At 36.4% G+C, this 24,304-nt stretch overlaps 1 protein-coding gene across 1 annotated transcript in view; it reads left to right on the forward strand.

The window, feature by feature from the left end:
• Positions 1-24,304, forward strand: part of ARHGAP42 (Rho GTPase activating protein 42) — a 290,695-nt gene that overhangs the window by 203,662 nt on the left and 62,729 nt on the right. The window contains exons 5-8 of the mRNA XM_060103053.1: positions 2,017-2,118; positions 11,832-11,942; positions 21,580-21,684; positions 23,921-24,050. Coding sequence (XP_059959036.1) covers positions 2,017-2,118; positions 11,832-11,942; positions 21,580-21,684; positions 23,921-24,050 — 448 coding nt within the window. The remainder of the gene's footprint in view (positions 1-2,016; positions 2,119-11,831; positions 11,943-21,579; positions 21,685-23,920; positions 24,051-24,304) is intronic.

Here is a 24,304-nt window from a genome sequence, read left to right on the forward strand (position 1 = left end):
GCTACTCCAGCTTTCTTTTGATTTCCATTTGCATGGAATATCTTTTTCCATCCCCTCACTTTTAGTCTGTATGTGTCCCTAGGTCTGAAATGGGTCTCTTGTAGACAGCATATATATGGGTCTTGTTTATGTATCCATTCAGCAAGCCTGTGTCTTTTGGTTGGAGCATTTAATCCATTCATGTTTAAGGTAATTATTGATATGTATGTTCCTATGACCATTTTCTTAATTATTTTCAGTTTGTTTTTGTAGGTCCTTTTCTTCTCTTGTGTTTCCCACTTAAAGAAGTTCCTTTAGCATTTGTTGTAGAGCTGGTTTGCTGGTGCTGAATTCTCTTGGCTTTTGCTTGTCTGTAAAGCTTTTGATTTCTCCTTCAAATCAGAATGAGATACTAGCCGGGTAGAGTAATCTTGGTTGTAGGTTCTTCCCTTTCATTACTTTAAGTATATCATGCCACTCCCTTCTGGCTTTTAGAGTTTCTGCTGGGAAATCACCTGTTAACCTTTTAGGAGTTCCCTTGTATGTTATTTGTCATTTTTCCCTTGCTGCTTTCAATAATTTTTCTTTGTCTTTAATTTTTGCCAGTTTGATTACTATGTGTTTTGGTGTGTTTCTCCTTGGGTTTTTCCTATATGGGACTCGCTGCACTTCCTGGACTTGGGTGGCTATTTCCTTTCCCATGTTAGGGAAGTTTTCAACTATAATCTCTTCAAATATTTTCTCTGGTCCTTTCTCTCTCTCTTCTCCTTCTGCGACCACTATAATGTGAATGTTGTTGCATTTAACGTTGTCCCAGAGGTCTCTTAGGCTGTCTTCATTTCTTTTCATTCTTTTTTTCTTTACTCTGTTCCGCAGCAGTGAATTCCACCATTCTGTCTTCCAGGTCACTTATCTGTTCTTCTGCCTCAGTTATTCTGCTATTGACTCCTTCTAGTGTAGTTATCATTTCAGTTATTGTATTGTTCATCTCTGTGTGTTCTGTAATTCATCTAGATCTTTGTTAAACATTTCTTGCATCTTCTCGATCTTTGCCTCCATTCTTTTTCCGAGGTCCTGAATCATCTTCACTATCATTATTCTGAATTCTTTTTCTGGAAGTTTGCCTATCTTCACTTCATTTAGTTGTTTTTCTGGGGTTTTATCTTGTTCCTTCATCTGGTACATAGCCCTCTGCCTTTTCATCTTGTCTATCTTTCTATGAATGTGGTTGTTGTTCCACATGCTGCAGGATTGTAATTCTTCTTGATTCTGCTGTCTGTCCTCTGGTGGATGAGGCTATCTAAGAGGCTTGTGTAAGTTTCCTGATGAGAGGGACTGGTGGTGGGTAGAGCTGACTGTTTCTCTGGTGGGCCGAGCTCAGTAAGAGGCATCATTTTTTGTGGCTGGGAATTATGATTCCTTGAGAAGAGTATGCAAGTGGTTCTCTAAACTGGTTGTATATTAACTCATCTGAATCATCAAAAAGCCTAAAAGAGATGTTTTCTCTTGGTCCTATCCCAGGTCAGAATTTCTTGTTGAGGGCTTCCCAGGTGGCGCAGTGGTTGAGAGTCCGCCTGCCGATGCAGGGGACACGGGTTCGTTCCCTGGTCCGGGAAGATCCCACATGCCACGGAGCGGCTGGGCCCGTGAGCCATGGCCGCTGAGCCTGCGTGTCCAGAGCCTGTGCTCCGCAACGGGAGAGGCCACAGCAGTGAGAGGCCCACATACCGCAAAAAAAAATTAAAAAAAAAGAATTTCTTGTTGAGAATCAGTTATAAAGTGTTCAAAGGGATTCTACTTTAGGCAGCCTGCCCCCTCCATACTATAGTTTCATGAACTTCTTTGAGAGCAGAATACATACTCAAATGATTTTGTTTCACATCCTTCTTCCTACTCTACTTCATCAACTTTTGCACATATTTGAAGCTCACTAAATCTTTATTAAATAATTTCAGTGGATGTTTGATAGGGATGGTGGAAATCAAGGTTTTCTTGATTCTCTAATTTGAATGTTTTGTTGTTTTTGTGATCTCCTAGGATGGAAAGAAGAAATTTGACAAGGAGAGTGAAAAATACTATTCTATTCTTGACAAGCATTTAAATTTGTCTGCAAAGAAAAAGGAGTCTCATTTGCAAGAGGTAAGTTTTTCCATATGAAATGTGGAAAGGGCATTAGCATTGTCATGTGAAGTCCAAAGTTTGAAAAGTAGACTTTATCTCAGAATCTGCTCCTCTTTAATAAAATAATGATAATAAGAATGTTTAAGTTAATTGAGCACTTACTACAGACAGGCACTGTGCTGAGCATTTTACATGACTTGTGATATTTAATGTTAACAGTTCTAAGAGAAAGATTAATATTTCCTTCAATAATGAGAAAGAGTGAAACAAGGCTATTTCTTTTTCTTCTTCTTAGGCATATTTTAAATAGCAGGACCTACCAAATTCATGTTATAGCATTTATATTAAGTTAAAAATACCTGTTTTTAAGGTGTTGCATCAGCATTAAGGGGAAAAAAGATACATATACAACTACATGTTTTAAAATATCCATTATTTTATGTCAATTTTCTGAAAGAACAAGTCAACAGTCAACATTCCTTATATGCATATACTAACATGTACAGTGTATGCATATAAGAAATCCATTTCTTCCTTTTTTCTGAAAATTTCTTCTCATTGGTAGTGTTTCAACTATAATTAGTCAAACTGAATAGTCCTTTTACTGAGGAATAGTGATGAGATATGTTTTTTTAAAAAAAGGCTCTCGTGTCTTTCATCTTGGCAGCAACCAAATCTTGACACGCCATCCATCATTCCCCCAGTGTACAGTGGTGTGTCTCAGAGCTGAACTGGGAGTTGTTGAGCTAGTTCCCCTACAGCTCATCACTGCTCTCCAGCCCTTCATAGGGAATCTTGTACTGTGCTGAGCCTCCTTTCATCTCTTCTTCCTCTCCTTTCTGTACTTCTAGGGACTGTGGTGGGGAACCTCTTTCAAATGCCTCCTCCTGATCCTCTAGCAAAGCCACCTCCCTTCCTGAACTGTTTTTCAAGTTCAGTCTGGTCCTCTGCCCTCCTTATTCCTATTCTTCTTTCCCTGACCTCCATATTCAGCCATAAAGCATGCTTTACGAGTTAGAGTTCAAGTGCAGTGGAACAGTAGTCCAAAAGGCATGAGAGGATTGCTTCTGATTCCTTTTTTCTATACTCTTATGTTCCCATAGAGGGAATTGAATTTCTTCACTTAAAAATGTTTAATGTTGGGAAGTTTTGTTATTTAAATATGTGTTCATTATAGTGAATATCTTGTTATTAACACCTGCTGTTAAAATAGGACAATTTAATATACATCTGTGGGCCTATGGAAAGGTTTTGGGGCTAAAGTGAAATGGAGAAAAATCTGTTATTAAGGAAAATTATATTTTTAATTTTCATGGACATATTTAATCTTATGAAGTACTATGTTGTTATTTAATATCATGTTCACATATTCCAAACTTCTTAAATACTCACATATCTCTTTAAACATTGCATTAGAATAAACCTAAGAGAGAATGTCGTATGTAGAAGAAGTAGAAAGTGCTCCCCTAATTGTCACCATCATGTACCAAAGGCCATGACCAAGTACCATTTTAAAAATTGACTGCCTCAGAACACTCTTTGACATAAATCACAACAAGATCTTTTTTGGCCAACCTCCTAGAGTAACGAAAATAAAAACAAAAATAAACAAATGGGACCTAATGAAACCTAAAAGCTTTTGCACAGCAAAGGAAACCATAAACAAGACGAAGAAACAACCCTCAGAATGGGAGAAAATATTTGCAAATGAAACAACTCACAGAGGATTAATTTCCAAAATGTACAAGCAGCTCATGCAACTCAATATCGAAAAAACAAACAACCCACTCCAAAAATGGGTAGAAGACCTAAATAGACACTTCTCCAAAGAATATACACAGATTGCCAACAAACACATGAAAGAATGCTCAATATCACTAATCATTAGAGAAATGCAAATCAAAACTACAATGAGATATCACCTCACACCAGTCATAATGGCCATATCAAAAAATCTATAAGCAATAAATGCTGGAGAGGGTGTGGAGAAAAGGGAACCCTGTTGCACTGTTGGTGGGAATGTAAATTGATACAGCCACTATGGAGAACAGTATGGAGGTTCCTTAAAAGACTAAAAATAGAACTACCATATGACCCAGCAGTCCCACTATTGGGCATATACCTTGAAAAAACCATAATTCAAAAAGAGTCATGTACCACAATGTTCATTGCAGCTCTATTTACAATAACCAGGTCATGGAAGCAACCTAAGTGTCCATTGACAGATGAATGGATAAAGAAGATGTGTCATGTATATACAATGGAATATTACTCAGCCATAAAAAGAAACAAAATGGAGTTATTTGTAGTGAGGTGGATGGACCTAGAGTCTGTCATACAGAGTGAAGTAAGTCAGAAAGAGAAAGACAAATACCGTATGCTAACACATATATATGGAATCTTAAAAAAAAAATGGTTCTGAAGAACCTCGGGGCAGGGCAGGAATAAAGATCCAGATGTAGAGAATGGACTTGAGGAGAGGGGGATGGGGAAGGGTAAGCTGGGACGAAGTGAGAGAGTAACATTGACATATATACACTACCAAACTTAAAATAGATAGCTAGTGGGGATCAGCCACATAGCACAGGGAGCTCAGCTTTGTGCTTTGTGACAACCTAGAGGGGTGGGATGGGGGGTGGGAGGTAGGCGCAAGAGGGAGGAGATATGGGGATATATGTATACATATAGCTGATTCACTTTGTTATAAAGCAGAAACTAACACACCATTGTAAAGCAATTATACTCCAATGAAGATGTTAAAAAAAAAGAATTAATCTCCAAAATATACAAACAGCTCATGCAACCCAATATCAAAAAAACAAAAAACCCAATCAGAAAACGGGTGGAAGACCTAAATAGACATTCCTCCAAAGAAGACAAACAGATGACCAAGAGGCACATGAAAAGATGCTCAACATCACTAATGATTACCAAAATGCAAATCAAAACTACAGTGAGGTATCACCTCACACCGGTAAGAATGGGCATCATCAAAAAATCTACAAACAGTAAATGCTGGAGAGGGCGTGGAGAAAAGGGAACCCTCTTGCACTCTTGGTGGGAATGTAAATTGATACAGCCACTATGGAAAACAGTATGGACGTTTCTTAAAAAACTATAAATAGAACTACCTTATGACCCAGCAGTCCCACTACTGGGCATATACCCAGAGAAAACGATAATTCAAGAAGACACATGCACCCCAGTGTTCATAGCAGCACTATTTACAGTAGCCATGACATGGAAGCCACCTAAATGTCCATCAACAGAGGAATGGATAAAGAAGTTGTGGAACATATATACAATGGAATATTACTCAGCCATAAAAAGGAACAAAATTGGGTCATTTGTAGAGATGTGGATGGACCTAGAGAGTTTTATTCAGAGTGAAGTAAGTCAGAAAGAGAAAAACAAATATCATATATTAACGCATATCTGTGCAATCTAGAAAAATGGTATAGATGACCTTATTTGTGAAGCAGAAATAGAGACACAGACGTAGAGAACAAATTATGGATTCCAAGGGAGAAAAGTGTGGGGTGGGAGGAATTGGGAGGTTGGGATTGACACATATGCACTATTGATACTATATATAAAATAGACAACTGTGGGGAACATACTATATGGCACAAGGAACTCTACTTAGTGCACTGTGGTGACCTAAATGGGAGGAAAATCCAAAAGAGAGGGGATATATGTGTATGTATGGCTGATTCACTTGGCTGTGCAGTAGAAGCTAATACCACATTGTAAAGCAACTATACTCCAATACAAATTAATTTTAAAAAATCAACTGCCTCAAAATCAAGGGTAGTTTTTAGAGTCTCTAAAGGGTTATCAAGTTCTTGGTAAATATGAGAGGCCACCCTTAGATAAGACATTGCTTAAACCATCAAGAAAATGTAACTTTATCATAATTTTCAAGTCCTCTAGAGTTTATGCTTTAATTTTCCCTGACAACCTAGCTCAATATTTAATACTTGTTAGTTGCCCTCAATCCCTTGAGCTATGATAGAATATTCGTTCTGGTTTTGTATTTAGAAAAACATAGAAAAACATTACACGGTTAGTAACATCCTCCACTTGCTCCCCACCACACACACACTTTTTTTCCAGGAGGCACAGCCCTCAATGGAATGCAACACAGATATTGTGCAGAGAAACTCCTCAGAACATATAATGTAGACAAGGAAAAACGTAGCTTGCTTTTTATTTATTCCTCTATCCTTCCAGGAGTCAAACCAGTTATAGGGCGATGCTGCCACACACGTATTTAATTCTGTAACATGGCATTAAAAGTCATCTGTTCCCTTCCAGAGCAGCTCTGGTCCTTCTGGCAGCACCAAGCCTATTAAGTTCTCAGAAAGACCCCTCTGTGCCTTCTCACTGGCACAGCTGACTCTTTGTTCATTTTGCTCATGGAAAATAAGTGACTGCACATTACCAGGACTGAATTAGGGGTCAGCTTGTGTTGGTAAAGCTCCAAGGCCATCAACTAGATGGACCACTGGAGTAAACAGAATTGGAAACAGACTTGTCAAAATTATGGGCTTTAGGGGCTTCCCTGGTGGCACAGTAGTTGAGAGTCCGCCTGCCGATGCAGGGGACACGGGTTCGTGCCCCGGTCCAGGAAGATCCCACATGCTGCGGAGCGGCTGGGCCCGTGAGCCATGGCTGCTGAGCCTGCACATCCAGAGCCTGTGCTCCGTGGCAGGAGAGGCCACAACAGTGAGAGGCCCACGTACCAAAAAAAAAAAAAAAAAAAAAAAATTATGGGCTTTACAGTAGATGAAAAGAAGTAATATTTGATATGTGAATGGATAATTTCTTTCTAAGCATAAAATCAGAGGAAGAGATCATAAAGGAAATGTAGAAAGACCAGAATGCATGAAAGTAATCTATTTCAAAAAAATTCAATCAAATTAAAAGGCAAAGTGTTAGGAAATTTATACAATATATGACACAGGATAACCATCTCTTATATATAAGATGTGTTTGCAAATCAATGTGAAAAAGATAAAGACTTTAGTGGAAAAAATGGGGTAAGAATATGAAAGGGCACTTCATCAAAGGAGAAATATAAACCATAATGAATATTGTAAGTTTCAATGTCACATGTATTAAAAAGTGCAATTTAATAATAGTAGCAGCATGTTATTTTATTTTCTTAAAATAATATAATATCCATTGTTAGTGACGGTATGGGAAACTGAGCACACATTTGCTTTTCTGGTGGGAATATGAAATCATTCAATAACTTTTGAGATAAATTTGACATCATATTTCAATCAATGTTTTATGTACAAGATAGTTGAAGTGATTTTATTGATAGAAATTTGCCCTAAAGAAATGATCAGAAATGAGCATAAAAATAAATTGTGTAAATATGTTGATCCAAGAGTTATTCACAATGCAAATTTTAGAAACATCTGAAATGGCACAAAAGAGTAATTGGGATAAATATACAAATATAGCCTGGCCAAAAATGGAATTGATATGGCTGTGAAAAGTTTTATTTGGAAAATCATTTAAAGACATTTGGAAATATTTTTTGGCCTAAGAGGAAAAAAAAAAAAAAACACCAGGATTTAAACCAGGATGTACACTATTATTCAGGTTTTTTAAAGTAAGTTTGTGTTTGTGTGCATGTTACACATCAAAATATTGATAGTGGGGCTGCAATTTTAATTTTTACATTTTCCTGTTATAATAATGAATAATGAATAAACTTATAGTAATGAATATGTATTACTTTTATAGTTAGGAAAAAAGTAAAGGGATTCCTTTTAGGATAACCCAGAGTTTGGGTTTCCATCTATCACTAAATACACTTTCAAAAGGTTCCTCTTCTTCCCACCTCGTGAGTGAAGGGAATCCCTCAGGTTCTACCTTATAGCTCTATTCTTATCCTTCAGTTTGTGTCCCTGCTAGCTTTGCTCCTTCCATATTGTCTGTAACATCTCGGCGAGTATCTCCCACCATCATACCTGACCACCTTTGTACTGTCCACTGACTGGTTACCAGGACTTCAGACTACAACACCTTAGTGACACATGTGAAATCTCACACATTTTCTCAAATTGGCTTCTCACTTCTTTAATTCTGTTAATGCTGGTATTATTTCTTGTGTCAAAATTATCTATGACTTTTCTTTTCCCCCTTGCTTCTCACACCCACATCCTTCAACTTCTCTTTCTAGGATATACCAAACACCTTTACCCTTATCAAATAAGAGCTCTCCTTATACTCACATGCACCCAGCTTTACCATTGAATCAACACATTCTACCCTGTCCTCACTTTAATCTTCTTGAAGTTCACCTCTGATCTTGTCCACACCCTCCTCAAGCTTTTGCGTGGTTTATAGGATGACATTTGCACTCATTCTCCCTATTTTGCCTCAATTCTCATTTCTGACTGTTTCAAACCAACCCTTTCAATCTATCTACCGAAACATAACTTCTCCTGACTTTATTCCCTCACCGAAACTCTGCTTTTATCTCCATGTAGTCTAACCTCTCCATTCTTCAGCATCCAGCTTAAATCCTTTCTCCTCTGGGAACGATTCAACAAGTATCACCTGAGCCTTTTTCCTCTATTTTGAATTGAGACAGCTTATTGTGGTTGGGGAAGAAGTTAGGTACCTGCAGAACTATGTGGTTGTCTTATGTAATTAACTTGGTTTCATACTAGGATGACTTTGCCACATAAATAACAGCTTATACCTGTTGTTCTGGAATAATTACTACTCCCTTTCAGTTTTAAAAGTTTAGACAATAAATTACATAGTTATTCTACTTCTCCAGTACAAAATACATGACAGCTGCTAGTGGGTATGTAAGTAAGTGTCTGCTACACACTATGAGCTTGAGTACTAAAGGAATTCGTCTGAGGTAAAAGAATGTCTTTCTAAATCTTGTACGGAAGAAAAGAATTAAGCTATTGTATTCTTTTAGCACTGTGCATTCTAGATGACCTTTCAAAGCAGATTCGGTATATTGAATTTAGTTGTTGAAGTCTAGGGGAAACCAGGCACAAAATTCCAAGAATCCTCTCCCAGTGGAGACACATAGGAGTTAATTCCCCCAGCAATGAGTTGTGACAACATGTGTGAAATGTGGTCTACTAGAAACTCATAGACTGAGTGCCCATGGTCTTTATTGGGGGCTGGTCGTATAGGCACCCTCTGCTCATCATGTACCCAAATTCCAGACTCCCAGAAAGAAAGGTGTTCCAAATAAACTATACTGTTTGCACAGTTTCAGCATAGTGAACTACTCTTATCAGTTAGGCTGGTGGGAACCCTCCCAAAATCCACATTCCCATATGCCAGCCAAGGGCCAACCTGGTAAGCAGGCCTTTCAGTGGATAGTATTCATGCCTGCTCTGCTAACTTTTTCTGTGCAGCTTTGTTGACCAGAAATAATCATTTTAGGCTCCAAGATGTCTCAACATTCTAGTTTGTTCTTGTGTACTAGTTGACACAAAGACTATCTTTTAAAGTAAACGAAAGCTTCAGAAATAACTTGTGGAATAGACTATTATCTCTGAGACTGAAATTATTCTTGCATCCTTTACACCCAATGGTGTACTGAAGCTTTCTCTTGGAGAGCTGACTTTTTCATCTCTTTCTCGTCACTCGTTCAGTGATGTTGTGTTTGTGATTTGGAACTGGCTCTTTTGGGAATATTTTACCAGAGAAAACAGCAAATACTGCAAATCAGACACCCTCCCCCACCTACAAGAGAGCCAACTTTTAAACATTTATTAGCATACCACCACCTGTGCCCCCTTACCATTTGTTCTATACATAGTGTGTTCCTCTAAGCAATGGTAAAAAGAAAATATATATGATTTGTGTGGAATAATGACTTTGCGTGCTGAGAAGCTTCTGGTCCAAATTTCTTACCTGATTTATGTGTTCTTCTCGTATATTCGTTTATAAACTTGAAATTCTCAAGTTTAAAAATCCCTACTGAGTTGCTTATAATATTGGGCCATTTTAAATTATATAAATAACTGCATAGCAAGTAGTAAGTATATATAATTATTTTTAAAGGTCTTTCTTTCAAATGAAGTTTTAAGATGCTATGCTAAGCCAGCAATCCTAATTTTATCTTTCTTTAAGCTTTTGTTTGTTAAATTATCATTGTAAAATGGCTACAAAACAACGTCCTATTCCCAAGTTGTTGGCAGATACTTGGTATTCCAGAGAGGCCATTCTTTTCATCTGCTTTTAGTAATCTCAGCTGGCAGTGAGGAGTGTGTATCTGGGCAACGAAAGTAAAATCATGCCTCCCTACTAAACCAAAGTCAGTTTTAAAGACAGCATCCAAGGACGATGGTGGGCATAGAAGTGGGAAGAGAATGTGCATGGTATTGATGGAGCATGATTCATTGCTTGGAACCTTTGCATTTGGGGGCTCTGTTACCAGTATTATCTCTGTAAGAGTTTACCTAATATGTGGCTCTGCTGTTTAATATTCTCAGATGATTTTTTAACATCTTTATTAGAGTATAATTGCTTTACAGTGGTATGTTAGTTTCTGCTTTATAACAAAGTGAATCAGCTATACATATACATATATCCCCATATCTCCTCCCTCTTGCATCTCCCTCCCATCCTCCCTCTCCCACCCATCTAGGTGGTCACAAAGCACCAAGCTGATCTCCCTGTGCTATGTGGCTGCTTCCCAATAGCTATCTAATTTACATTTGGTGGTGTATACTACTCAAAGCTATCTACAGATTCAATGAAATCCCTATCAAACTACCAATGGCATTTTTCACAGAACTAGAACAGAAAATTTCACAATTTGCATGGAAACACAAAAGACCCCAAATAGCCAAAGCAATCTTGAGAAAGGAAAATGGAGCTGGAGGAATCAGGCTCCCGAACTTCAGACTGTACTACAAAGCTACAGTCATCAAGACAGTGTGGGACTGGCACAAAAACAGAAATATAGATCAATGGAACAGGATAGAAAGCCCAGAGATAAAGCCATGCACATATGGTCACCTTATTTTTGATAAAGGAGGCAAGAATATACAGTGGAGAAAAGACAGCCTCTTCAATAAGTGGTGCTGGGAAAACTGGACAGTTACATGTAAAAGAATGAAATTAGAACACTCCCTAACACCATACACAAAAATAATCTCAGATGATTCTTCCTCAATTAAATCCAAACATTATGCAGTTTTCATGATCTTTTATAGTGTGATTCCAGCCTTGCTTCTCCCTCCTTCCTTCCACTTACTTACTCTGAAAGCAAACTCTGTCAGACTCTTTCATGCCTTTTTACTTTTTCATGGGAGTGACCTCGTTTTTACCTTTGACTCTTCACGGCCAGTTATTTATCTTAAGATTCAACTCAGAACACCATCATTTTCTCCCAGAATTTGTCTCTTTCTTGTGATTCCCATAGATTTTCATATATTTTTACATGCCCCTTTTATAATAATTTTTTAATGAATGTTATGTGCTTGCTCTGTGTGTGTGTGTGTATGTGCATTTTTCTTCCCATTCGAAACACTATAAGCTCTTGAGGGCAATGACTATGTTTTCCTAGCCTCTGTATTCCCAAGACATAATAATTGCTATATTCAAACTTTTTGAAGGACTTAATTTTTTAAAAATTATTTTAGAGTAAAACAGGATTTGAGTTCCTCTCTAACAGAGAACCTTCAGTAATCACTCCCTGCATCATGATTTGCCTTTTTTGTGCTTTTTAGGCAGATACACAGATTGACCGAGAGCATCAAAACTTCTATGAGGCATCACTAGAATATGTCTTTAAAATTCAAGAGGTTCAAGAAAAAAAGAAGTTTGAATTTGTCGAACCGGTAAGATATATTTTCCTTATAAAATAGTAGGTACAGTTCATCTCTGAAACAAAATTTGCATTTTTTCTGTTGAAAATTATGTTTTTTAAAAATAAAAGGAGAGAGGAGTGGGGGAGGGTGAGTAGGTTTAGCACAGAGCACTTTAGGGCAATGAAACTAATCTATAGGACACTGTAATGGTGGATACATGTTATTCATTATACATTTGTCAAAACTCATAACATGTACAATACCAAGAGTGAACTGTAATGTAAACTATGAACTTTAATAATAATATGTCAATATTGGGTTATCACTTGTAACCAATGTACCACACTGACGCAAGATGTTAATAATGGGAACTCTGTTTGGGTAGGCGCCAAGGGTGTGTATGTGAACTCCATAATTTCTTTTTTTTTGAATTTTTAAATTTTATTTTATTTATTTATTTTTTATACAGCAGGCTCTTATTAGTTATCTATTTTATACATATTATGAATTCTATAATTTCTGCTCAATTTTTCTATAAACCTAAAACTGCTCTAAGAATAGCCTATTGATTTAAAAAACCTAAAATTAAAAATTAAGATGTGTATACTACATATACCTAAGGGAATATACCTCACCACCAAAGTGACCCATTTACCAAACCTTTAGTTGAAGGGAGAAGAGGTAAGGCTGTATTTCTTCCTTTGTTCCACCCTGCTTCCTTGCAAGGCTGGGACCTGCCTGACTTTCCACTGAAGTCATTTATTTTCCTAAGTCAGTTTAAAAAGTAATGGATTCCCTAATGTAAACTGCATTATAGAAAAGGAACAGGTGACTGGTCTTTATAAGCTTGCTTCATTTTCTTAGCATTTTTTCCCAAGTAATACCCTAATATGTTACAATATTGCCTGAGTAGGCATCTTCATGAGGTATCATCTATGATGAATACGGGTGAGTTCTATAGCCAAGATAGTGCTCAGTTCCCATGTGATGATGGAGTAGCAATCATAAAATATGTAAGAAATCAAATATATAATTTAAGCCATACTTTTCTTCCTAGGTCAGTTTATAAAAAATCTATTTATAATGGGAAATAAAATACCCTATTCCTATTTTAGTGGAGGTGGCATGGAGAAGGGAAGATCCATTTCAAAATATATTTGAAAATTTTATTTCCTGATGAAAACCCATCAGTGATTCCCTAAAGATGATGAGAAACAGACAGAGCAGAGTCTGGGAAGAGTCATGAGCCCCTGCCTGGCTCCCAGCACCTCTGCTTCACTCCTCTCCCTCAGCTGTAGCCACCTGACTTTCTACTGGACACTTGACAAGTTTCTAAGGCGAGCCCTTCAGCTAGAAGGATTTAAGGAACCAGAGGCCACACCACAGGCTCAGGGATTTAACTTTAACCCTCTATTTGGGATGACAGCCCTGACTCCAAGTTCTGTTTGCCAAAGAGCTAAGTCCTTAGGGTGAATTGATAACCTCTTATTTAGCAGATGCTTTGAGGATCTGATTAAATTTTTGGGGGGAGCTCTCCAAAACTCATCTGGGGTTCATGGGCAACTGGTCAGCCTAATAAGCCCTAGTCAACGAAGATGACTAATGCTTAAAATTCCTACTCCTCTTCTCATGGAGTAATAAGTTCTGTCTCTGAAGTCTGTCATGGTTTTTGAAGCCTCTCTCCTTGCTGGCAAACTTCCTCCTTATGGCCTGCCTCTTGGAATTTCTGAATTTTAGCTCTTTGTTAGAATGCCCCCATTAATTCTGATGGTTTTCCTTCATACTCCTTCATTACCTGTTCCCATTCCCCTCAGATACTGTGCTCATCTTCTCTGCGGTTCTTCCTTGCACCTGTAATAATCCTTTTACATCTGTAGTACCTCTCTCTCTCTCTGGAGAGGTATGCAGGTAGCCTATTTCCCCATCTGAGCCTCTTTTATAGCCCATCTTGTCTAGGAACAGTGAACTAGACCATTCTGTAAGATGACATCAGGTATATAAAGAAAAGGTTGTAAAATTGTTTGCTCATAGGTCACAGAAGTAATGATAAGAATTTATGAATTCCTGTGATAATATAGGAAGAGAAATGGAAATTGTCCTTCAATTGAAATGTGTTTTCTTCTCTCCCTCTACTGCATCCCGAACTGGGATGGTTCGATAAGTCTTCTGTAATGCATGCCTTTCTGTTGACACCACAATCAAGGTCAATGTTAAATTTGTCCTTCTTCCAAAATATTTTCCTGGCTGCTGGATTTTTCCTATTAGAATGTCTGGCCAAACTAAATAGTACTGTCAGTTTAGTCTCCTTCTCATTTCCAGCCGCAAAGTCTCATCCACGGGGCTTTACTTAATTTCCACCCCAATGTTGAGAAGAATAGAAACAGGAGCAATAGAACATGGGCATGTTGCTCTTTAGGTTATGCATTTACAAATCAATTTGCAGGAAAAAAGCTTTCAAAATTTCAAAAACAAAGCCTGGAGGAGCTATAAACATAAAAGAACATGAGGATACTTTAATATCTTTGCAGGGTTTTTTCTGCAGAAATCCAATTCCTGTTGCATAAAATTTTATACTGCAGAAATGAAGCAGTCTATGCTAGTTTAGCTGAGATTTATGCATCAGAGTAAAGCAAAATACTTTAGGGATGCAACTAATCTCATACAGATTGTATGATATCAAGTAGAAAATATATAGTCCTGGTGATTCCCATTAAATAATATTCTTACTTTGTGATGATCATTTGAGATAATTTTACATTGTTTCAATTAATGTCAAGATCCTACAACAGTTGATCTTTGAACAACATGAGTTTAACTTTGTGGATCCCACTTATATTTGGATGTTTTTCAGTAAATACCGCAGTACTACACAATATGCTGGTTGGTTGAGTCTGAAGATGCAGAACGTACCAAGGCAGGACTGTAAAATTATATACAGAGTTGCAAAGGTTATGTGTGTGTGTGTGTGTGTGTGTGTGTGTGTGTGTGTGTGTGTAGGCGTCCTTAATTCCCAAATTGTTTAAGGGTCAATTTGTACTTACGATAAAACTTCTACAGAATATTCAGATAATATTAGGAATAGATGTTCCTACAGTGTCATTAGTCTAAGGAGAATCTAGGTCTAATACAGGAAAAAAGAGGGGGCATTTATATATTTTTTATAAATTATTTTTGAAGTATACAGAAAGCCAGCTTTTTAAACTCAGTTCTCCATTAGCTATATGATTTTAATGGCCTTTTTTCCCCTCTGTTTATCTATGATATTTTATTTAGAAAGTGATGGTAGCTAACTCATGATTTTAGACACGTACTACCCAGTATGGTAGCAACTACTTGTGTATGTCTATCAAACCCTTGAAATGAGACTAGTGTAGATTAAGATGTGCTCCAAGTGTGAAATAGATACTAGATTGAAAAGGCTTTAGTACAAAAAATTTTTTAAAAAGCATTTGAAATATCATTAAAACCTCTTCTATATTGATTACATGTTGAAATGATAATCTTTTGAATACATTGTATCAAAATATTAAATTTCACTTGGTTTAAATTTCTTGTGACTGCCAGAAAGTTAAAAATTTCACATTGGTTTGCATTTGTGGTTCACATTATATTTCTGTCCAGCAGTCCTAGCTGTAACCTTTCAGATTTGCCAAAAAGATATTTGAGTTCAGGTCTGCAATGGGGGAAAAGAGATCAGCAAGAGAGAAACATCATCTCCTGACTCTTGACCGTAAGATCCTCCTACTTCTCAGAGTTGCCCAGAGCTTCTGAGAATTTTGAGGGATTGAAAAAGCTTGAGAAGTAGCTGAACATGAACAACCTACCTAAGAGAGTTTAACCCCAGTGTCTCAGAAGTCTGTTTTGGGACATGAAAGTTTATGGTTCAGAAAACCAAAAGAATCTTTTTATGACAACTTCTTTATGGTTCATTCAGTTGCAGTTGGTGTATGTTTTGATTATAGCCTTTGAGCGTACTTAGTTGGGACTAATGTTTTGTGAGCAACTACTATGTGTCCCATGTTTTCTGTGTTCTCCCACATGAACCCCACCACGGCTTTATTATTGGTAGTTGTTATCCTTCTAGATGAGGAAGTTAAGTCACAGAAAGATTATTAGTTGCCTGAGGTCACAAACCTAAAGAGGGGGAGAACCAGGAATCGAGAATGCAAGTCTGAAGTTACAGTTTTGTACCACCTATACTGCCTTAATGGCTACTTGATTACAAAAATTAGTTCTTCTTAGTACTTGCTCTGACCAAATAAAATGGATGACCCTAGAAAATTGGATTATAAAGCTATTTTGATTCCTTAAAATTAGAAAAAGAAAGTAAGAGATTGACCTTTACTTTGGTAAAGGTACTTGAGTCAGGGCACATACCTGTCCATTCATTCACCTGTTCTTCCATCCTTCTTTCATCATCCTGTTTTAAGTTGTCTCCCCAGGCCACAGGTGACTGGCCACCTTCCATGTAGAGACAGAAAAGTATAACGGCTGAGTGACAATAAGATGGAATTTGGCTTCAGTCTTAATAACTGTGAATTTGGCACACTTTTCAAATTCTGTGTGCCTCAGGTTTTTATCTGTCAATCAGGGATAAAATTTGTATGTAGCTCCCAGGATTGTGATGAGTCTCAACCGACACAGGTAATGCATAGAGTAATTGCCTGGTTCATTATTAACATCAGCAAGGTATCAGCTAGTGTGAGCTCTCACATGGACTGTTATTACTAGATATGAAAACAGTATTGATGAATCATTTATTAGTGTGGCTTCAAAGCCAGATAAAGCTTTACATGTTTTTTTAATTTTTAATTTTAACCTGCTTCGAAGTATACATCTAAATTCCGTAATAACATTTTCATTTTAGAGTATTTTTTAGACTTCATTCTAGTCTTTTTGAATTATGTTTAAAATTCATATGATAAATGAAAATAAACTATTAAATATAAACTAAAGCACACTTTTGATCCTCTTCCCTTATTCTGCTGAATTTAATTTTAAATCATTTTCTGAAGAAAATTTCAGGTAATTTAGTTAACATGCTTTAGTTTTTTAACTTATTATATCATGAAGTGTACTATAAAATGCTTTGTGGGTTCTCTAAAAAAGTTTGAATAATTTTGAGACTGAACACCAGCTACTTGCTAAGTTAAAAAAGACTATCAGATAGTATATAGACTTTCAGGTCTTGAAAGTCAAACCTTTTGTGTTCTTTTTTCAATATGATTGATTAGCCTTAATGTAGAAAATTTAATTTAGAGTAAATTAAAGTGAGTCTATAAGATAATGTCATTTAAAAAAAGAAAAACACTGTAGGACTAAAGGTTACATTTGTATCCTGAAAAACCTAAGTGCAATCGTTCTATAAAAATGAAACAATAAAGCTCTCCTCAGCTCGTATATTTTTAAATAAAAACTATGTTGGTTTTTGGATTTAGTTCTAGATACTGTCATTGAACATCTGAAATTTATAATAGCAGTTAGATAGTGAATAGAATTTTGGAAAAGTAAGAAAAAAGCATTCTATGTGTTTGGCTAACTCATCCCCTTGTACTTCATATATGGGAAAGAATCTAAAAAAGTGGATATATGTATGTGTAAAACTGATTCACTTTGCTCTATACCTGAAACGAGCACAACATTGTAAATGAACTATACTCCAATAAAATTTTTTTTAATAAATTTAAAAATTAAAAATTAAAAAAATTTTTAAAAAGAAACTAACCAAAAAAAAAAAAAAAAAGCCATCATGTAAAAGCCTGTTCTAAACGTAGCTTCTGCTGGGCTTAATCACATCAATGGCCACATTACCTTCTTCATTCCCATTTAGTTGAAAAGATAAGCTGACTGTTCTTCCTTGTTTTTGTTCCTTTACCACAGAATTTTACCTCTCCCTACTGCTACTTCATCTGAATTCCATCCCCTTGAGATCTTAGAAATTCTTACCTTCAGGAACTCCAGTGAGACTTTACTGCTGAGGCAGTATATAGCCATGACTTCAAAAAATTTTGGCTTTTTAAATTAATTGAACCTATGTACATATCTATTCATTCATTCATTTGTTCTCCCATCCTTCTTTCATCACCCTCTTTTAAAAGTTGTCTCCCTAAGCCACAGTTGACTGACCACTTTCCATCCTTGACTCTCTTTTTTTTCTTCAGTTTTCTCATTTATTGGGTTAGATTTTGATACTTTTTCATTTCCATTCAATAAACTCCTCTGAGCGCCCATGCATTAGACTTAAAGCACTCTGTAGTCATTCTGAAGCTGTCCTCTAACATGTTTCTGTTTCCTCCAAGGAAAGAATAGCAAAGACTACAGCAGTAACTTGCAGGCCAGACACCTGTACAGGACGAAAATTGATGCCTTGCCTTTGCCCTACTTTTCCAGTCTTCTTAGAGATTTCAGTGGCCAAATGTAAACATCTGTATAAGATTTTGATCTCTTTTAGTGCTCTGTGCTCTGTGTATAAGTGTTTGTTTTGTTTTTTTTTTTTTAAAAAAAAACAGCCTTATTGGGTTGTATAATAATACACATACCATTCGGTTCACCCAGTTTTAATTCGTTTTTGTCTGTGGTGTGACATAGGTGTCCAACTCTATTCTTTTGCATGTGGCTATCCAGTGGTCCAAGAATTCTTTGTTGAAAAGACTATTCTTTATCCACTGTATGGTCTTGGCACCCTTGTGGAAAATAAGTTGACCGTAGATGTATGGGTTTACTTCTAGACTCTCAGTTCTCCTCCACTGATTTATATGTCTGTCCTTGTTCCAATATCACACTGTGTTGATTATCCCAGTGCTGCTCAGTTTAGACAGCAGTCATCTGGAATTACTGGAATTACTCCAAATTGCTTCGGAGGTCTGCCCCTCACTCCCATGCTAAACCCTGACACCTTTTTTCACTTTGCTATTCACAGTATCACTGGTAACTGTGAGCCCTTAAGGCTTGAAACCTGGTGATTAATGGGCTGGGAAATTATGAATAGCTGTTCCCTTACTGACTTGTAATGGGTTTTGCTAAATGATTATCTATAAAGGCAGTATCAGTTTTTACATTTGGTCAGGTTTTTGGAGTGGAGGAGTCATTTGATTCTAAAGCCCTTGGGAATAATGAAATGCTATATGAGTTTGTCCTGGTGATAAAAGTGCCTTTCTTAATATTAAAACCTAATCTGTCTATCTAGTAGTTTGTAGTGATTATTGTTATTTAAAAGTTAGGCTTACTTTAAGGTAAGCTGAGACAGTAGTCTTTTTCCCACCACTCCACCGACTCAGGCACATTGAACAGAGAAAATGACACGTGGGAGATGCAATTCTTAAAGATTGTCAGGCTGTCCTATTAAGTTTCCTTAATTTAACATCATGGAATTTACTGAGGATGAAAAATGAATGAGTATATATTCAAACCTAAGAAACATTTAACTTTGCTACCATCTAGAGGCTGTTACTTCATACATGCTGTCTTTATTAAACTTTCCCAGATGCTACTTCCAAAGTAGATGTGGAACAAAAGTAAAAGATAGGTGGTTCTTTGTATATAATTTTTCTGTACCTCCCAAAGAATTGTACTGCTCCTAGTGGGTGCTCAGCATGCATTGTGAGATTAAAACATGTTTGTTTGCTACTAAGTGAATCTGAATTTTACCAGAAGTTGCCAATAGGAGATGGATCTCAGGGAATTGGGTGTTTCATAGGAATATTTATTGCAGATATTATTAAAGTATCTTCTTTATAAGTTAGATTCTTTGTACTTAGCATGATATTAGAATAGTATCTTTCTTTTATGGCATCCAGTTCCTAATAAGACAGTTTAATTGTGGGCTAATTATAGACATTAAAAAATTAAACAATACTCCTTCCAACAACTTCATAAACTATTATTCAGATATTTAGAAGGCCTAAATACTTCAAAAGTATTTTCTTATTTTGTCTCTGAAAATCTCTAAATCTACATATCCAAGCGTGTTAATTAAAGGTAATTTTAATCCTATTTTAAGATACAGTTCTTTTTAATTGGGCCACAGTATGTGCAAACTATATATCTTAAATTATTGGGTAATTTAACAAATATAGCATCCTTTTAGTAAAGGATAAGCTATTGAACTTTAGTTTTGATAATAATTATTGATGTAAAATTGACAGTGTAAAATAGTTCTAAAATTTGCAAACAATACATTTTGACATATTATCAGGAACTGTTGAACAAGTGAAGGAAATTCTTTAAAATATAACAACTTAAGGGCTTCCCTGGTGGCGCAGTGGTTGAGAGTCTGCCTGCCGATGCAGGGGACGCAGGTTTGTGCCCCGGTCCGGGAGGATCCCACATGCCGCGGAGCGGCTGGGTCCGTGAGCCATGGCCGCTGAGCCTGCGTGTCCGGAGCCTGTGCTCCACAACGGGAGAGGCCACAACAGTGAGAGGCCCACATACCGCAAAAAAAAAAAAAAAAAAAAAAAAAAAAAAAAAAAAATATATATATATATATATATATATATATATATATATATAACAACTTAAAACCAATTTGAAAGTGTATGCTTTCCAAAACGAACATAATTTTGTAAGAAGTTGACTTGTTATAGGAAGAAGAGCATTAGGTCATTGTAGAATCAGTATTTAACTGTTGGAAATCATAACACACATCCATACCAGTTGATGCTTAGCTGAATCCTCCTTCTTCCCCAGACAGAGGAAATGACAGGACGTTATTCACATATGAAAATGGTTTCAAATTGTGTTTCTTCCTTAATTTAAAATAATAGTTTACAGACATATTATGCTATTTGAATTAGAAAAACATTAGCCACTTCTCAAAAGTATTTTCTAACTTTATTGTAGGAAGAAGTTGTGGATGAGATTGAATTGGTGGACATGTCTGTGGAATAAAATCCCAGTGAATTAAATGAAAGAATTTAAGTAAATTATTTTTCAGTTATAACATTTCATATAAACAGCTGTGTCCTGTAACTCTATGGAGAGCTGCTCTTGCTTTACAAATAAGAACATCATAAGTAAGCGCACATGAATTTGGGATTAGAAGGCTAGGATCATAGAAATTGTGCTTTTCTAAAGGAGATTTTACTCTAGCTCTTACGTGAAAGATCTGTATCTAGCTCCATCCATGTTTTTGCTCAACTCTTCCCTCTGTTTTGAGTTCTTCCTGCTGCTTGCTTAAGTGTTGTCTGTTTAATACCCAAACCAGTACTGCCACCTTGTGATATTTTTCTTAATTTCATCTGGCCATCCTTATTCCTTTCATTGGGTACTTTTATCTCTAATTTACTGGTTTAGTCTTCCTCACATCTGCATATATTTGACCTCCCTATTTTGGTTAGAATCTCTTCTATGTTCCTTTGGTCTTTATCCCCATTAATGTTCTCTCCTGGATATTTCCTCAGTGCATTGGAAGATTAGAGTACTTAACTTGACTTGACACCTGTCCATGACAAGACTTAAATATTAAATCACATCTACCAAAAAGAAAATTTAACTTCCATGTCTTCTGTTTCACATCCATAATTCTAGTGCCTACTTAGCTAAGGAGATTCAAAATTTGTTAGCTTGAGAGATTAGAATGAAATATAATTTCTCTAATTTATTATATTTGATCATCATTTTTAAAACAACACGTTTTCATGGTTTCTTTTGTATCTCTTTATTTTTGCAGCTTTTGTCATTCCTTCAGGGTTTATTTACTTTTTACCACGAGGGATATGAACTCGCCCAGGAATTTGCACCATATAAACAACAGCTGCAGTTCAACTTGCAGAACGTAAGACTATACCTGTTCTCACTGCCTCTCCTTAGTGAATAAGATGATCCCAGGGCAACTGAGTTATGACCAAATTGAACCTTGGAATCTTTTAAAAACTTATCCAAGTACAAAAAAGCTCACTCGTTTAGAAAAACCACTTAATAAGTTTATTAATTTTTTTTATAATTGCTGGTTGAAAGTATGCCAGGAAAGAGTAAATCTTATTAACTCTTTAGAGTTACAAAAATATGTACTGGAAAATTTCATAAAAATAAAAATATCTGAGGTGCAGAAATATTGGAAGCTTTTGCCTTTATCTAGTGTTTTCATTATTTTACTGGGTGACCCTAGGCAAGTTGTATTTCCTGAGAGGGCAGAATTTCTATATTTGTGAAATGAACAGGTGGACTTTCACACTCTGTCCCTTTCCTCCCTGAAGTTGTACTATTATATAGCTGATGCTTAGTGTTTTGTAAAAATAAACTTAAATGTGGTTTTGAAGCATTCATAGTAGCTGCTTTAAAGCTACAGGGAGAATTATTTACAAACATCCTATCTATTTCTGTCAGGGTTTATTTTGTAAAGTTATCCAATCCTTTTAATATCTGATTGCATAGTTAGACAAATTCTGACTTACGTACGCTGAACACCAGTTACACTTTAAAAAAAAGTTAGCCAATCCATTTCTGCATTATCAAATATGACAACAAAATCTTAATTGTTGAGGATTTTGTATAAATGAAAAGTTATTTCTGAAACCCTGTCTAAAATAATATATAGCTAAAATAATTTGTGAAGGTTTCACTTAATTTTCTATAAAAAGCCTGCCTTTCACTCCTTACCTGATTCTTGCCATTATGAAGATGTTCAGCAAATAGAAATAAGGAATTGGAGTGTCCCATGAGAAATATGTGATTGGATTTATTCCACCTGTGTTTCGAGTTTAGCTTTTTATTTAACCTAGATTTTCTAGCAGAATCGATTTCACGTTAAATTCATTCCATTGTTTTTCAATATGGAATGCATTTGGACTTTTTCAGTAAATATTAAAAGGGAAAATTATAAAATCCAAAGTATTTCATTATTTATTTCCATATTAAATGCAATTACAGTAAGATTCCTGGGATTTGAGAACAGGAGACAGGTAAAGTATTAGAAAAAATTCTGATCCTTATGTTTAAAAGGGAAAAGTGGCAAAAGTGGCAATTAAGAAAACTTTCTTAACTTACTTTGAGATTCAGGTCTTTTAGTAGGGGCCATAACAAAATCTTAGAGCTGGGTGGTGATGATTTTTATGTTTCCAAATGAATATTGTTGAGATAATGTGGCCTGAATACAAAATTGATTTTCATAGAGAAAAGCCTTATGCTTTCTATGTCTTCCCTTAAGTAAACTTGCTATGATGTAAATAAGCTATTTCTTACAATAGAAGAAGTTAGAACATGGAAACCTATTCATTTTTATGAGTTAGTTTATGCACTGACTTCTTGATAACTATATTAGGATTTCTGAAAAACAAGCTAAGTGATATGTCTTCAAAAAAGTGTTTGGAATAAAAGTGATGAACTTCTTTCTTGGTTAAGTGCCACATATATCAAAAGTATGTAGATTTGGGCCTCCCTGGTGGCGCAGTGGTTGAGAGTCCGCCTGCCGATGCAGGGGATACGGGTTCGTGCCCCGGTCTGGGAGGATCCCATATGCCACGGAGCGGCTGGGCCCGTGAGCCATGGCCGCTGGGCCTGCGCATCCGGAGCCTGTGCTCCGCAACGGGAGAGGCCACAACAGTGAGAGGCCCACATAACGCAAAAAGGAAAAAAAAAAAAAAAAAAAGTATGTAGATTTATTTTAATCCCCAAAAGAAATTAAGTCCCTGTGTATCTTCCTTTTTACCTTAGGTATTATGGCATATAGAACTCTATTTGATTAGTATTGTGTATTTGTAAAACTATAAGTTGTCCCCTAGGTAATGTTAAGTGGGAAATTGGACGAAACACACACACACACACACACACACACACACACACACACACGGAGATTCAAAGAGAAACATGCAGAAGGTCATTCAGCAAAATTTCACTAAAGTAATTCAAAATTAGAGCATAGGATTCAACGGAGAGGGTTGTGAATATGGTGAACAGTCCTGAAAGAATCGAGGTTATCCTTTGCACCATTTGCAGTTTTGAAACTTTAGGCTGGAGGTTCCTCAAAACTGGTAGAAAACAATGAAGGAAATCGTTGTTTCTGTTTACTTAAGACAAGGAATAATTTTGAAAGTACGCGACAAGAGGTAGAGCGGTTGATGCAAAGGATGAAATCTGCCAGTCAAGATTACAGACCACCCAGCCAGTGGACGATGGAAGGCTACCTTTATGTCCAGGAGAAACGTGAGTTGCAAAGACAGAAGTTAATGTCTCTTATGATTAACATTCTGTTTCTGTGAGATGTGAGTTGGTTAGTTTCTTTTCCATCAAGTAGGAAGACTGAAATTCCTGACAGCTTTATCCTGCTTAGTCTGCTCTGCCAACCACTGCCACCTAGGTGTGGAAGTTCTTCCACAGATTCTCTAAGTTGGTATGTTATTGAACTTGGAACTTACACTTTTCATGATGATATAGTAACACGAGTTCAGGTTTAGAAT

The sequence above is a fragment of the Mesoplodon densirostris genome, chromosome 7 (assembly GCF_025265405.1).
Source record: "Mesoplodon densirostris isolate mMesDen1 chromosome 7, mMesDen1 primary haplotype, whole genome shotgun sequence".
In the NCBI taxonomy this organism is placed as follows: domain Eukaryota; kingdom Metazoa; phylum Chordata; class Mammalia; order Artiodactyla; family Ziphiidae; genus Mesoplodon; species Mesoplodon densirostris.